The 17,573-nt window shown below is 35.0% G+C and overlaps 1 protein-coding gene across 1 annotated transcript in view; it reads left to right on the top strand.

The window, feature by feature from the left end:
* LOC143194716 (dynein beta chain, ciliary) overlaps window positions 1-17,573 on the top strand; it is a 40,656-nt gene that overhangs the window by 4,795 nt on the left and 18,288 nt on the right. The window contains exons 2-8 of the mRNA XM_076401366.1: window positions 1,001-1,342; window positions 1,539-1,841; window positions 2,244-2,432; window positions 6,264-7,605; window positions 10,061-10,753; window positions 12,565-13,328; window positions 16,365-16,937. Of these exons, the coding sequence (XP_076257481.1) occupies window positions 1,001-1,342; window positions 1,539-1,841; window positions 2,244-2,432; window positions 6,264-7,605; window positions 10,061-10,753; window positions 12,565-13,328; window positions 16,365-16,937 (4,206 nt within the window). The remainder of the gene's footprint in view (window positions 1-1,000; window positions 1,343-1,538; window positions 1,842-2,243; window positions 2,433-6,263; window positions 7,606-10,060; window positions 10,754-12,564; window positions 13,329-16,364; window positions 16,938-17,573) is intronic.

The following is a 17,573-nucleotide window of genomic DNA, read 5'->3' as shown; positions in this document are numbered from 1 at the left end:
GAGAAAATATATTTAAACAAGGCGCCTAAGCCATCCTTTAACCTTAACGTGTTTCGGTCATGTATCATCTCGAAATTTAGCTATAAATTTGATTGAGCCGAGTCGTATGTCAGGGAATGCGAAAAATTCCGCCGGTCATACGTCTCCCCCGGGAGTTAGCCGTGTTTAAGATGGCTAGTTTTCCGTTATATTAATCCTGAACGTTCTGGATATTTCGGGCATATTTCTACAGGAAATTTTTATTGTTCCTCGCCGGGCGCACTGTTATGCGGCCTCCTCGTTCGAGTTTTATGATGCGGTTGTGTATGGGAGGCCGTAAGTTGATGCAGACTTATTGGTTTTTATTCATTTATATTGTTGTATTCTCGTCGTGAAAGTGTTAGAAGCATATAGGAATTATTTATTATTCTGACTCAGCTACCATCAACTACAGTACAAGAGGTTGACGATGCTAAAATACATACATATAGTCTTTCCAATAAAACAGTTAAAACACGTCATCTAAATTTATACGTCAAAAGTCGCAATGTTGCTGCATATAATTTTGATTTTTAGGTCATTTTGCCTTTGATATATAACAACATGCTAATGTAAATAAAATAATGAAGCAACAGTTTTGTAAATCGGTGAGCACGCAAGGAGGATTGATTTTCTAACATGTTATTGCATTTTATACATATATTTTTGAAACCTTTAAATGAGCTATAGTTCTGCTCTCCCAATTTACAACCTTTTTACTCTGTTTTTTACACAAATTCTCGGGGTTTCATGTTATTTAGTCTGAGAACCGTTGCTTGTTGTTCATTTAGTAGCTGAAGAGTTTTTGGGCTTTCTGACGGATATTTTTAGTTCCTAGGTTTCGTTGTTGAAGACCAAGATAAGTTTTAAGTTGTTGGACTTATTGGAAACAATTTTTGATTAAATATAATACTTAATCTTGGACGATACTTTTTGGGTATAGAAACTTACTTTATTTAATTGTAATTATTTTTAATTCCAGAAAATGATACTGAAATTTTTAAATGATCCAAAACAGCCAATGTTGATCATTACTATACCACCAACTGGTCTGTTGACGCCATTCACCTCCTTCAACAGTCAAGTGAAGCAAAAGTTTACCTATTTTATTCGGAAAAAACCTGAGGAAGTCACGATGGAGAACATGAGGGACGTCTTAACGTTTGGGGATATGTCAGGAAGGCCCATAGATGACCTGGCTGTTCTGGTGGAGGGTATATTTGTTCCTCTACTTTCCAATACCGGTAATCAGACGGGATGGCCAAAGATCGTTGCTGAAGATGTTGTCTCTCATGTCAGAACATTTAAGAATACAGTTGACCAAGTAAAATATTACTTTTTTATGCACTTATGTAGAGTATATATATGATTTTTATTCACAACAAATTTATCATCACCACCATTGTATTCTCTTCCAGAAACAACATTTTGATGTTTATCAGTACTCTAAAGCCAACTATCTATAATTCATTATAGTTAGATCTGCAACTTCACCAATATATCTGCTACATTGGTTATAGATTAAAGGTGCTATGAAAAGTCAAGTTATATTGCCCATGCCGCAAGGAATGTCGAAGGTATTTCAATCCACTCAAGCAGTGATCGACACTGATGGCGCTGAGGTGAATCTCGCCTTGAAAACTACTATGGAGAACGCCGTGATGAAATGGTCGGCCATTTGTGAGGAGGTTTTGAAGCAGACCTCCCTCGTGTGCTTTGCCGAACAACCTTATCCAGTACCTAGGAACGAGTACGACTTCTGGGTGGCTAGAAACAAGAACATGGAATCTATATATGACCAACTGTGCGATCCAAGAATAAAGGTATGTAAATGTTGTTGAAATTTGGCTCAGAATACAGAATTTTTGTGGATTTTTAAATAATTTTCGTTATATGTCGGAACGAAAGTTAGTACTTACAATATTTAGAAGTGGGTTTGCGAGATAAGGGAAATAGCCAAAAATATAACGGAGCTAAATCAGGCTAATAGACCGACTGGGGAATGATATGACTTGACTTTTGGATTAAAGTTTCAAAAAGAACTGTGTTAGACGTCGCATTATTCTATTTTGTTCGATAAAAGAAATTCTTGGTGAACAATGGCAGTATTACTATAATTAGTATAATTTCTTCTTACCGTCCGTGGGAATAGTTTTGTTAAAATGTTTGTTTAATTTGTAATTTTCTAAACGACAACTTTATCAAAATAGATTATTTTTTTTTAGAAAATGGGAGAGTTCCTGGAACTGACAAAGAGTACCTATACAAAAGCTTTCCAGACATTGTTTAAGGATGTGGTTGCTGCTTTGGTTGAATCTAGAGACGTGTGTCGTTTTCTGAAGCTAGTGATGCCACATTTTAGTAAGTTCGAGGATAACGATTTTCTGGAGACTGACCAATATGTTAAGCCAATGGTAAATATTCTGTCGCTTTTAAGAATGTAATTTCTATGTACCCTCAAATTAATATTGAAGCTAAATGTTACCTTTTTGTTTTCTTATGCTTGCTGCTTATTCGAATCATTCCTTAGCATAATTTAGTGGAGTTCAAATAAACGTGTGAGCATTTGAAACGCAGTTGAGACTGTAAGATAACCAAAGGTGTATTGAAAAAAAAACCCTGGTCTGTAGATTTCTAGTACCAACATCACAGCTCAGGGTGTAAGATAACCAAAGATGCTTTGCAATAGTTAATTTGTTCGGCCTTGGAATACCAGAATATGAACATATAGGTGATATAGCGTGACTAATACGGCTCTGGATTTCGAAAGATTTCGTTTATATTAAAATATGATTGAGGTTTCAACAAGTCTCCACTTGTTATCTCTCTGATGCAATAAAATATGAAAGTTTTTATTATAAATCCTATACGTTATATATTATATATTCAAACTTACAGATTAAACGGTTCCCATACATCTGCAGTAATTGAAATTTAACATTTCTGACACGAATTAGAGTCACTACACTAGAAAGTCACTAGAAATTAGTCACTACTGAGAGTCAATTTAATAACCGGAAGGATGGTATGTGATAGGATTTTTCTTCTAACCCTGGCCCTTGTTGATACTGATTTAATGTTTGATATTGTCTCAACAGCTTCTTGAAAATATTTTTGTAAAGTGCATTATGATGACAGTATTTATCTACAGCGGATAAACAAAACAATAGTAAATCCTGACATATATACTTTTTTATTTATAAATAATGTTGAGCCACTATTTGTTTTTAAAATCTCTGATTGTCTGTATAATTTCCAACGTAATGTTGTCCCACCCTTGTATAAAACATCCGCCAATAGCTTCGATGATATTGGAGATTGAAAGTGTGTCCTCACCTTCTACTTTAAAAGTTGCCATACATGTTCAATTATGTTGAAGTCTGACGATTGAGTCATGGAATATGATTGATGATGTTCTGCTGCTCCTGAAACTAACACTGAACTTTTGTGGCTGTGACTATGGGCGCATTATCAACTTGGAATATGGCAGTGTTCGGAAGCAGTATGGTAGTCATAGCAAGAACTTCGTCATTGAGTGCTTCGAGCTTTTCATTTGCTGTAATCTGGCCAGTGATGTGAATTAGAGGATCAGCTGACACAATATTGTCGGCTAAATTATAACAGAACCTCCTCCATGCTTTGACGTAGGAAGGAGGTAGTCTGGATTGTAGGCTTCTTTTGGGGTTCTTGATACATAAACCCAGGCGATTATAAGAAACAGTATAAACGATGATTCGTCGGATCAAATCACATTCTCCCAATCATTAAGTATCCTGTTATAATGACCATTACACCACTTCTTTCGCAGCTTAGTGTTGGCTTTCGTTAGAAAGGGTTTTGCAATCGCAGCCCTAACATGTTCTTAACGGAGTGATATTATTCAAGCGAGTGATGAGTTCCGCTGTCACATTTTCATTATAGTTATATGTTGTCTGGCCATAATCCTTTTTTCGGTCGGTCTATGTCAGTTAAATTTAAGTTTCGCTCACTATTCCTCTTCGCCGATGATGTTTTATTATGTTTTGTGTATGCTGTCATTACTATGCAAGCTACTGCTTTTTAAACGTCTGAAAGTACCTGAGATATCACATGTTTCGCCTTATAGCTTTTTTTTAAATCATTGAAGAATAAACTGTAATTAAATATAACCTACAAGACTTTAATGTAAACTGAGTAATACATTATTTAAAACGAAACACTGTTCCCAAAAGGAAACAAGACCCACTGTAATGGGTGGTGACATATTATCTTGTCTCTACTCTGTATATATCGATCTATATAGATTAGCTAAAACTACCGACAATGGAATTAAATAATATCAACGATGTGCGATATATGGACATTAAATCTCAAATAACAGTAACTGATGTTAGAATATCCGTAGAGAAATAATACTTTATACAATTTTTTGTGGATGAATTTACACAAAAATTAAAACTTTATTCATAGTCTTGTAGAATCTAACACGAATACCGTCTAAATACAAAAAAAATGGTTTCTTCTAAAGCTTGTCGGAAAAATAACCCTGGCAATGTGTTTTTTTCATATATCCAATATCCGTTGTAATTTTCGAATGTTTGACTTGTCGACACCGTCTCAAGAAAACCATAGTTTTCTCGAGATATCGTTCTCGTCGTCGTCACCACCGAGAAAATAATTACGAGCATTTTGGAGCATAATAATTTCCTGAACAATATGCCTCCGGTGAAATATCTAAGAAATCCAGCAAAAAGGGTCTTGCTCGCAGGCAAAAATTGGAACTTGAAAAATGTATGAGATCCTTTCAGCCCGGCTCGGGGACTGGAAAGTATGATGGATCCCGGCAAGGGAGGAATATGAAATTGCCAAGGGTCAAGGGAGGCGAGAATTATTTTTTCAGTTGAGGCGCTGAATATCTATGCCACCGGTTGATTTACAACCTCCGAAAATCCGTATTGTTGTTAGTTGTCGAGTTTGTTGTTTGCCCGGTGCTTTGTAAGTCCATTTGAGAAAGTTTAAGTCGGAGAGTTTCGTTTATGACGACCTCATTTACATTCGGCTTCAATTGTGTTTCTTTATTTAATATCCCGTTTTGATTTTGATGTTAATTTATACTCCGAAAAATGTTTTCTTCAGTTAATGTTGTTTTATTCGATAATATTAGGTCCTTGTATGTACTTTGTCAACAGTATCTATTGATGAAACGACTCTTAAACTTGTTAAAATCTCTGTACATAAAATAAAAGTTTCTCATTTCGTTCAATTGAGTTATTCGATATTCATTATTTTTGTTGTTTTCATTTGAAGAAATAATTTCTAGAAACTGATAGTGATGCTGCTCCATCATATACTAATTGTTAGATTTGGTTATAATGGTTTCAAAGTTGTGATATTGTTGTCAATGACAAACAATAGCGTGTAGGAACCAACAAGTTGAAATACAATGAACATGGAAGACTTATTGATCGAAACAACAGTTCTTAAAGAAATTTCAGGCATTTAGCAGTTAATGAATCTATTGAAATAAATCTGCAAGTATTAAGAGCAGTACTGAAAACTTAGGAAATTTGATGATTTATGATAAAAAATGCTTATATTAAATATTCATTTATATTTTAATCGCCGATATCTATTGCTGAAAATCTGAAATATTAATGTAAACAACTGATAAACAACTGAATGTAACTGCTAATTTCGTTGGTTTATTTTTTTTTGCAAATAAATAACAGTTTTCGCTTAGTTATGTTGAATTATTCCTTATACACTGGTAATCATGAAACATTCGAAGCTACATTTTGAACATTGAATTGTTTTTTTATGTTGTTTGATTTGAAGAAGTCTTCTCACATTACTTCATAATTACTTTTAGAAACTTATGATGATGCTGCTCCGTCATATACTAATTGTCGGTTTTGGTTTTGACAATTTAAAATGCAGTAGATTTGATGTCGTAGATGACTAAAAAAATTCGGAGACATTGATAGAAAATCTAGATTCCAAATTGACTTACCATTGCTCTGGTTCTCTTTCTGGTAAAGTTCTTCTTATAATTTATCGTTGGTCAATGCGAGACAATTTTATTTCTATTGAACATTACATTAAACAGTGATTTGTTGTTAAACAGTTTAATTTTTAAGTTTTAGTTTGTAATTAAACAGTGGTTTTACAACAAGGCGTGAATGACAACTTCGAACATAAATACGATTTCTCAAAACTTGTATCTTTCTATTTTTAAGCCTGACCATTCTATATTAATTTTTTTGCAGATTCATGTAATTGGTTTACTTTGGGCTAACTCTAAATACTACGCCAGAAGCGATCGCATAGTGACTCTGCTTCAGATGGTGGTGAACATGTTGATCGATTCGGCTGAACGCGCACTTGATCCGAGCAGTATATTCCAAGGCGAACCGGACGAGATGTACGAAAAAATCGAGCACACCATGAAAATACTAAACAAGTTTCAAGAATCTTTCGAATATGTTCGTGAACACTTGGATTCGTACTACAGGGAACCTGAGGAGGGTACCGAAGACGTTCCGGTGAAGAAACCGTGGAACTTTCACAGAAGGAACGTTTTCCATAGACTTATTCTGTTTCTTGACCGATTAAATTTGGTCAAGGATATATTGCAGATGCATCTTGATTTCAGTAAGCTGGAGAAAGTGGAGATCGGAGGGATCAAGGGCAGGAACTTGTCGTCGAAGTGTCTAGAGGTGTTTGAGGAGTTCAACAAGGCCTATAGCTTATTTCAGAATATTCAGTACGACGTGTTGGATACGAAAGATGATTCGTTCGTAAAGGACTGTGCCAAGTTTCGGGAGATCTGCTCCGATTTCGACAAGCGTTTAGCAGCATTGTTTACTCAAGCCTTCGATGATTGTTACAATTTAGAAACTATGTTTAAGTGTCTTAATGTTATAGGAAATCTCTTTGCCAGAAATTATATCGGCAATGAGGTGACTGCGAAATATACAATTTTAACAGAGATGTTTAACGAAGAATTGGACATCGTGAAACAGCTCTATGACTATTCCAAAAAGTACGAGATTCCCATCGATAAGAACTATCCCCCGGTAGCCGGAACCGTCCTTTGGCTTCAGCGATTGTACAAGCGGGTTACTAAACCTGGCGAAGAATTTAAATTGGTTGAGCATGACATTATAACATCCGAGGACGCCCAGCATGCTTTTAAGAAACTAGAAGAGCTGCAGGCCCTTCTCACAACAAACATCCATCAGGTTTTACAGGAATGGTTCGTCCACGTGCCCGAACAAATTCGCACCAGCATGTCCAAGTTTCAGCTGGTTAGAAATGAAAACGAGCTATTGAGCTTGAACTTCGACAAGGAGCTGGAAGCGATTCTGAGGGAAGTTAGATATTTGAGGGAGATGGACGTCGGAGATTTACCACCGGAAGCCGTGGCTTTATTCAGTAAAAATGAAGAATTGAGAGATGCAATACTCAAACTGACTAGGATTGCCGAATGGTACAATTATCTAAAGAAAGGCACCACTCCGGTTGAGTACAACTTAATCGAGGGCGAGGTGAAAGTTATTGATGAGTTACTGGAAGATATTATTAGTGTCCATACGTGGGAATCAAATGGTAAGCTGTGTTGTACTATTAGTCTTTTGTTAAATATCCCCAATCGCCTTTTCTAGTATATCTGGTAGTACTATGAATACCATCTTATAAGAACGCGACGTTTTCTTAAGACAATCCAAGAGTTAAGTTAGTTAGTAGTGTTAGTAGTGTAACAATGGCTTGAATAAATTTTAATCGGAAGAGGCATTCGTCTGGTTTTCTGGTCTGGTGGAATTCGTTCGTATTAGGATCATTTATGCTTCTAGCGGATGTGAATGTATGCAGTTAATATTTTAAAATTTAATTTGAGGTTTAGTTGTAAAATTATGGAAATTTAAAAGTAATTTATAATAAATTTAAAAATTCTTTTTTGAATTGCTTTTTCGAATTGCTGAAAGTATAGTTATAAAAATAAAGTATTTATTTTAAAATTGTGAAAACTAAATCAGTTATGGTAAATGGTAAACATTTCCTTTATTGCTTTATTAATATTATTTAGAGGTGTCTGCATGTATTTTGATCACTTATTTAATTTCCACTCTAAAAAAGCTTTTATTAAATTCTTTAAAAAATAATCCAAATTAAAGACATCTTTTATGTATACTCTATATTTTTACTAGATATATCTTTTTTGTTGTTTTACTATGTTTGATCGTCAACGGAACATGGCGCTACTGGTACACACCAAAGACTAAGGAATAGTCAAAACGGTTGACTTAGACACTTGGCGGATGTTCTCCGAAGAAGGTGAAGACTGTCCTATCGACGGGAAAGGTGACAGTTACCGTTTTCTGCGATAAACAAGGTATAATCTGCATTAACTACCTGGAGAAGGGCAAAACGGTCACAAGGTTTTACTATGTACGAATTATTGGGCCAATTCGACGCCGAATTGCAGAAAAAAGGATTCATTTGGTGAAGAAAAAAGAGTTCTTAAACCATGAAAACGTACAACTCCGCATTCGCCACGGCCAAATTGGTGGAAATGAGCTACGAATTACAGCCCCATCTACCGTACTCTCCAGATTTGGCCCCGTGCGAATGAGGAGGTTACCCACGGAGGCTCACTTTGCAGATCTCGAGAAAATGTAGTTTATACCGTATAGAGCTAAGAGGATAGTGTCCTGGTTGAGAAGTAAATCGTGACTTCCAAAATTTTTATTTTTTTTGTAGGCTTATCGAATTACCTTCATACTTATGGTTTGGCAGCATCGATCTATTTTTACTTATTTTTCGCTTCTTCAGCCAGACCATGCCTCTTCCACTGGATCATGCTGCTTCAGCAGGACTTAGTCATGAATATTTAGTTTCGTTGTCTGTGTGGATGACCTCTAGACCCATGAGTCCTTGTCCGTAATTAGGATTGTCGTAGTAAATTTACTTTTCACGGCCAGTCACAATACGCCACAGAAAACTCTTCTCTTTTTGCCTGCCAAGTAATGATGAAGCGGTTCGTAATGACATTATCAGTAAATTCGTGTGGTACCCATTTGCTCTCCTTTTGGATCTTTGTCTTCTTATATAAACATTTGGAAACAGTTCATTCATCAACTGCTAAGTCCTTGCTAAGCCTATTGAACTTTATTTTCATTTAATAAGTCTTGCAACACAATTTTCGATTTTTTTGGTTCTCTTTACCATTCTTTATCATTGACATCAAAATCAGTACTTGTATATCGTTTAAACCATAACGGATAATTAGTGTATGACGGAGCAGCATAGCCGGCTATTTCTGCAAGTGTTTAATGGGTTACGGCAGCAGATTTCTGCAAATTAAATGATTCAAAGTGTAACTGCCAAGAATACAATTTTGAGCTGTCTTTTGTCTGCATCTTAAGTCTATTCCGTAATTGTCACAGATTAACTCCATAAAGCTGAATGAAAAACCGTTATTCTATATACAGAAATATCAAGATTATCTATTTTAGTTCTTCGGCTAGTTTGTTTACCAGTTTCTTTATATTGAAACTTCGCATTTTCGTCAATTGTTTTCGCTGATTAAAATACATGTAAGCACCCTGCAGTTATAGAGAATTCATTAAGATTAGATAGGTAACAGGTCAAAATTAGTCCAAAATATATGTCTAGGCATAAATACAATTTTACTATGCATGTTCTAATTGATTTATCTCAACAAATAATTTAGATCCTATTCCGTAAACTTCTTAAACTACAAATTGAACATTTAAAGCAAGAGAAATAAGAGCAAAATCAAATTTGGAATCCGATTTAAAAAAGAAGAATGAATTTTTATACAATAATCTTATTATTGGGATTACGAACTGATTCGATATTATACCAAAAATAGAGGGAACTCATCTTTAGGGCACTTTTCCTGTAGTATATACTTATAAAATTTTGTATTATCTCCAAGAAAGATAAGAACATAAATTCGGTTGTTGTATATTTGTCAAAGTTATTTCACGGTTCTAAATAGTAAGAAAATTATATTTTTAAATTTATTGATCAATTTCAGATCCTGGCGTTATTTTAAAACTATTCGATCAAGTGAAGAATTTAACAAATCGAGTGAAACAAGCTCAGGCCAACGTGAAAAATCTCTTATCCGACATCAACACGTGGGCCCAACAACCTCTATTCGAAAGAAAGGATTGCAAAAAAGAAAACCTCCTCCAACTAGACGATAGAGCTGAACGATTGCAGAAGCGCAAGGATCAAGTTATAGCCTCTTCCGCTGAGCTAGTTCGCGTGATAGACGAGAACTATTTGCTATTCTTCAACGAACCGAAGGAGGAGGAGGTGATTGAGGAGGAACCGCCCCCGCCTCCGCCTCCACCACCGCCCGAAGAATCGCCGAAGAAGGGGAAGAAAGGCAAGGGGAAACCGAAGGTTGAAGAGAAGAAGATAGAGAAGACGGAGGAGGAGCTACAGAAGGAAGCCGAGGAGGCAGCGCTGAAGGAAGAAAAGGAGCGAAGAAAACAGGAGCAACTGGAGCGATGGAATCCGTATCTAGCTGATCTGGATAAGATGATTGAGGATCTGCTCTTGGGTGGTATTCGGGCCAATCAAGATTGTTTCCTGTCTGAGATGTACGACGTCAACGCTAGCGCTCTTTTAGAGTTAGTGATGGAGCTCCACGAGCCGAATATAGTTTTTATTCCATCGATAGATTTTGAGGAAACTGTCAATTTTCTTACTTTTATGGAAGGTAAGTGGTTTTATTGCCAATTTAGTACGTTTTTTACTAGTTTTCGTTAGTTTTTAAAAAAGTATTGTTATGTTCACATATTAATTAGCACTTTGTTCTGATTTTTTACTAAATAAATTTCACCACACAAACTCAAATAGTCTGATTAATTTCAGTTAGCATTAAGTTCTTTTCATTAATCTTTTGAGTATTTTCGAGATTTTTTATGTCTGAATACGATATACTTACGATGCATCTTATTACTCTAAAATACCAGCGTTATATTTATATAGATTTTCACAGAAAACCTTTATTACTGGAATCCATATATTCATATAGATTTTAGCAGTTCCCGCTTCAGTTAGCCAATACATATCCAGTTCAAGTTATGTTTTAGTTTTGTTTTAATAATAACTTGTTCATTCTAATTAAGTTTTATACGAAAATCTCTCTCTTTCAGTATGTTATTGCATGGAATGGTCGAATTATTTATAGTTATTTGTGTGTGAATTCAGCATATATTATTTTCAACATATATATATCTTTCATTGATATAGACATGCTGAAGCTTTTTGATTTCTTTTGACGCTATCGTCGCGAATAATAAGTTCATGCTTTTGTTAGAGCTATGTTGTTATTGAATATACTTTTTTTTGGCTTTAAACATTCTAAATGAGATATATCTTTCAGAATTTATTGTCTTGCTTGGCTGACAAATTTTCACAGATTGCATATAGTTCCTTAACTTAAACCGTAGCGAAATATTGCACCAATGTCCAAGAATATAGCTCACCAGTTCTTTCCTTCATAATTTTTTTAAAAATATGTCTGTGATTGGATAACCCGACAAATTATTTTGTGTTTGTTTTCAAATACAAATTGATATGGGAGAATTAGGTGTTTTCTATCTATTGATTCCAGTCCTTTGAACAGGAATTAAAAGCAGTAAATTGGTTAAATAGAATTTTATTTCATTTGATGATTTCCGCTAATATCTTCTAAGCCTTCAGAGTATGAATTTGTTGAAATACTGTGTGATTGCCTTTCTTGGCCGACTTTTAGCACATATTGAACTATGATTGAACTTGTGGTTTGTTGCCACTTTTTATAATTTCGGTAACATTCCTTGATATAACTATTTTGATTGTTCTATTCTCGCTCTTGTTAACCGACAAATAATGTTCAAGCTCAGGTAACTTCTGTTCAGATTTATAGACTTACAAACTAATTTGTCACTACTGTTCTGTTGTGCTTGCATAAATACATAAGCACGAAATGTACGAGATAAATACATCAGTATGTATTTTCTAAATTGAAATTGAATTAGACTACTTTAGCTAAAGTTAATAGTATCACTTATACGTTATACAACTTTGTATGGTTTGGTTTGCTTCAATTTTCTGATTTCCCGCGTGTTCCCAGTTGCTATTCTTGATCCCATGTTGCTATGTAAACCATATTTCATACTTTAAGGCGAAGTCGTGGATAGATTTGTAAATTCATTTAGTTCATTTAGAAGTTATCGTGCAGTTCCTGATTGGTTACGTAGCGATAAGCATAGGTAATTGAAGAAAGACTTTTTTTTTGCAGTATTTATTACTAGTCGGTTGGATGTTTCAGTGCAACCCCATATTTGCATCACATAAGTCCAAATAAGCTTATAATTGACTGACAAACCAATCTCTGTAACTGCAGATCAAGTTGGGAGTATCTCTCGACTAACCCGTCCGTTTATTCGATTGCGAATCTTTGTTCTGCTTCTTGTCTAACGCGACGTTCTTTTTAACTAAAAATATAAATGGCAAAGTGATTTTGACTGTTTTAAATTTCAGATCTTTTAGAAGACATTTATTTTACGTGTTCGTTTATGAATCATCCGGACCCCAATGATCCCGTCTCCTACTACGACATCATTAAAGAAGATCCATCTCTGGTGCAACAGAAAAAGGACATATTGGCGAAAGTTGTAGCGGGCATGGAAGCCGCCCGGGCGTTCCGTAAAGAATTCGACGACTACTATATCCTTTGGGAAGAGGACAGGCAGGAATTTCTTCGGCAATTCCTGTTATATGGAAGGCTTCTTACCCTCGACGAGTTAGATTTGATCAGAGAATCAGGGGAAGGCGCTGTTAAGGAGACCCCGCCAACTATAAAACAATTTAAAGAACAAATTGATTACTACGAAGAACTCTATAAGAAAGTCGAGCAGATCCCGTCTGAGAAAGTGCTATCTTCATGGTTAAGGGTCGATGTAAAACCGTTACGACAAGCAATCCTTAACGCTGTCTGTAAATGGGGTAACTTGTTCAAGCAACACTTGTACGATCGAGTGGTCAATAGTCTTAGCGAGCTGGATAACTTCATAAAAGAAGCAATTGCAGCCATGCAAAGGCCTCTTACAGAGGATGATTACGACGAACTTATCAAGGTGATGGGTTACTTGTTTAAAGTTAAAGAGAGGCAAGTGGAAACGGATAACATGTTTGAACCGTTGAAGCAGATCATGGAGTTACTGAAGGAATATAATGTAGAATTCCCGGAGGAAATCAATGTTCAATTACAAGAAATGCCGGATAAGTGGATTCAGTGTAAAAAAGTAAGTATTTCGGGTATATGAGAGCAAATTAATATTTTTTGGAGAAGTGGAAAGTCGATTTGTAGCTCGTAAAATAATATTTTCCAGCATAATTTCCCTCAACTAATTTCAACAACTCATCAGTTATAAACCCCATCACTATAGTAATTTCCAGAAGGAATTTATGGCAGTTGTTGCCTCCACGCTTGATCGATATCTTGAATAATAAGAGGCGTTCAATATTTAGGTCTCTTCTTGAAAAATAGACTGGGCTTCTTGAATTTAAGTAACTCTACGGAACTTTTATGAGTTGTAAGCTGTCTTTTGTCGCACGGTCTTCAGGCCACATGATTGGCGCTCTACGTCGGCGCAGTCTGTAGGTGGTGTCTCCAACCAATACGACATTTTCCTTGATGAGATTTCGTAAAATTAAAGGGAGAGTATAAGAGATTAAAACAATGACTTATAAAAAGCTACATTAAAATAACTAATTAGAGGGTACATTATACACTATAACCTATTTTAAGAACTAATATTCTATACAAAAAATATTCACGGCCTTTATCAAAATATCCCAATACAATTCCTAAAGAATCAAACGTATAATACCAATAACATGTCTTCATATAAAAATGTCTTAAAAATAACCCAACATACAACTATTCGGAAACCGCTCAGTCCAGGCATCCCGTTGACAGAAAATGAACCAAGCTGTTTCTGATATACCTCTGTAGATCCTATAGCTGATATCTGATAATATTCTTTGTATTACTCGAGATATAGAGCACGTCAAAAAAAAACGAATGCCTCATAGTAATAAACGTTTTTAAAATATTATGCACTTCATCAATATCGAAAACTGTTTAAACACATATGTTTGGTACTTTAATAAGGTAATATTAATTCTTTTTTCTCATAATTGTCATAACTTATCATAATTATCATCCATTGGGTAATCAAGGGAATACCCCATCAATTATAGATTTTTTCATTCATAAAGATGGAAACTGTCCAAACTATCGTTCTTTATGAAATGGATTCAAATCACCATCAAAACCATTGATACTAACGAAAACCAAAATATTACCAATGGAGGCATGCCATACCAAAAAGTATTCGAACAATTATAAGTTTACTCTCCGTAAAGTTTATCAGAAATAGCAGAGGTGTCATTAAAATTAAATTAACTACTTTTTCAAGTTCTGTAATTGTTGAATATGCTTTTCCTTTTTTAGCTTTAAATATTCGTAAGTTTATACATAAGAGTTTCAAAGTTCGTTGAGTTGCTTGGCTATCATTTTTCTCAGTTTTAGACGAGTTTTTTTATGTTAAACCTTAATGAAAACCAGCTCTATTCTTTATAGATTTTTTAAATGATGTCTGTGATTCTATATACCCTGACCAATACTTTTTTTTGTATTGAAATCTAAACTGATACGTGAATATTAACTTTTTTTGTCTCTATGGTTGATTTTAGTCACTCAACTCACTTCACTTGATGATTTTCACCAACATCATCCAAGCATTTAGAACATGTATTTAGTTAGAATACTCTACGATTAGGCTACCTATATTGTTGGTAACAGGTTATCTAGATATCTAGGAGATCTAGGTATTCTAGATAGGTTATTGTATCGGAAGTGGTGGTTTATATTAATCATTATTAGAACTATAATGTAAAATACCATATGACAAAAATCATGGAGTTATTCACTATTATTCCAATATGTTTACTAATTTTACATATGATTATATAGTGGTAAGTCAGTTATAATTTTTGTAGCTTTTTTTGGTCACTTTTGAATTTTATTTTATCTCACATTCTTATTTATTATATACTTAGAACAATATTAATTTACAAATTAATTTAGTACTATACTTCTGATGTACTTGCATCAATATACAAGTAAGGCAAGTGCTGGATAAATACATCAGTATGTTATAAAATTAAAATTAACTTATTAATAACGATTAATCGAAGAACTTTGTTTTGGCAGCGTTAGATTACTAACAAGTCAATTGAAAATTCCCCGGCCTGACACATAGATGGCGCTACCAAAATAAATCCATATATTTTTTAGTTAGACCTAACCCTCAAAAGATGCGTGTAGAAATTTGACAGCTGTGGGATCATTAGTTTGTGAATTATAGAATTTTGAGTGAAGCCACTTTTGTTATTGTGAATTAAAATTAAATGAAATAGCAGACACTTTGAAGAAATCAACTGAAGGTGTACATCATATCATTCACGAATATATGGGTTTGAGAAAGATCTGTGCATAGTGGGTGCCGCGCGAGCTCACTTTTGACCAAAAACTACGACGAGTTGATGATTCGGAGTAGTGTCTGAAGATGATCAAGCGTAATAAACCTGAGTCCAATCCACAGTCATCCTAGTGGATTGCACATGATGAAGCCGTTCTAAAGCGTGGGAAAAGGCAACAGTCGGCTTGCAATGTTATGGCGTCTGTATTTTGGGATGCGCATGGAATAATTTTCATTAACTACCTTGAAAAAGGAAGGACCATCAACAGCGACTATTACCTGGCGTTATTGGACCGCTTGAAGGACGCAGTCGCCCAAAAACGGCCGCATTTGTAGAAAAATAAAATGTTTCAATTAGACAATGCACTGTGTCACAAGTCAGTGAAAACGATGGGAAAAATCCATGAATGGCTGGAAATCAATGAAAGAGCTTCGAATTGCTTTTTCATCCACCGTATTCTCCAGATTTGCCCCCCGCGACTATTTCCTCTGATCGCCGAAACTGAGGCCTATTTTGAAGCAAAGGACAAATTGTACTACAAAAATGGTATCGAAAAGTTGGAGGGTTGCTATAATCAGTGAATCACCCTTGAAGGGAATTATGTTGAATAAAAAAACTAATTTTCCCAAAAAAATGTGTTTTACTATGGTAGGCCAGGGACTTTTCAATTGACCTGTTAATTGGTTTGAGAACTTAGTGCAACTTCCTATTATCACCTCATATGTTCAAATAGGTTTTAATATTAACTGATAACTGGCATAAGATTTATAAGAGTTTTCTGTTTATTATAGGTCGCAGCAACTACCAAGCAAACAGTCGCACCTCTGCAAGCTCTTCAAGTCAACGCGATCAAACGTCGTATCAACCTGTTCGAAATCCGTCAAAATATGTATCGGGAACAGTTCAAGAACTTCCGGTTTTTCAACTGGGATTGTCCCGATATCTATCGCTTGTTAGACAAGACACACGCCCAATGCTTTGATTTAGAACAAGAGCGCGACAAGTTGCAGGAACAGGCAAACTTGTTTGAGCTGTCCTTGCCGGAATTCAAAGCGCTGAAGTCGAATCGAAAGGAACTGAAGCAGTTGAAGCAGCTGTGGGACTTTATAAACGTCGTGCGTTCGTGTATCGAAGAATGGAAGTTGACGCCGTGGAAGAAAATTGACGTGGAAAATATGGAAATGGAGTGTAAGAAGTATGGTAAGGAAATAAGACAGATGGACAAGGAGTTGAAGGGATGGGATGCATATATCCAAATGGATGCTACCATCAAGAATATGTTGACTTCTTTGAGGGCGGTGACGGAGTTACAAAATCCTGCTATACGGGACAGACACTGGATACAGCTGATGCAGGCTACTAAGGTAAGCGTATGCAATTATTAAAATATTTTTGATAATTTTATTTGAATATTTTTGCTGCTCATTACTAGTTTGGAGAAAAGTTGGCTGCTTTAATTGATAAAGTGAGTAGGGAAAATACAATCATGCATAATCACAATATCACTTTTACCATCGGTCCGTATATGGAGTTTTAAGGAAATTCATATGTTTTGTACTTTTATAACGTTTCTAAACTAAGAAAAATATATTTTTGTCGTAAATATTTCAGATGTTTTTTTTTCTGGTGTTGATCTACAGAGAAAATAGAGATTTAACTTTATATGCAATTTTGAAGAGCAATGTTTCGCGACGTTCAATCTATGTATTACTTCTTTGAACTTACTAATTGTTTGAATCGTTATGCAAAGGGCAGCGAAGGCATTTGATTGGTTTATTTCATTCTTATAGTGTATTTGTGGTTTGTTCATCCATTGTTGTTTGGGCATCATTTTCTTATTGCAGAAGTAAATGATTAGATTAGACAATGATTTAGTATTTTTCTACGATTTCGAAATTAAATCCTAGTTTTTCTTTCAAGAAATTTTTGACACTTATTTAAAAAATAGATAAGTCAGGTAAAAATCCCACATATAAGTGTAGCTCTTTATCTACCTTATT

This window comes from Rhynchophorus ferrugineus, unplaced genomic scaffold (assembly GCF_030347505.1).
Source record: "Rhynchophorus ferrugineus isolate W39M unplaced genomic scaffold, kcgeb_rfMv2 rfM4, whole genome shotgun sequence".
NCBI lineage: Eukaryota > Metazoa > Arthropoda > Insecta > Coleoptera > Curculionidae > Rhynchophorus > Rhynchophorus ferrugineus.
Note: the sequence above shows the minus strand (reverse complement) of the source record. Positions and strands in the feature narration are given on the sequence as shown.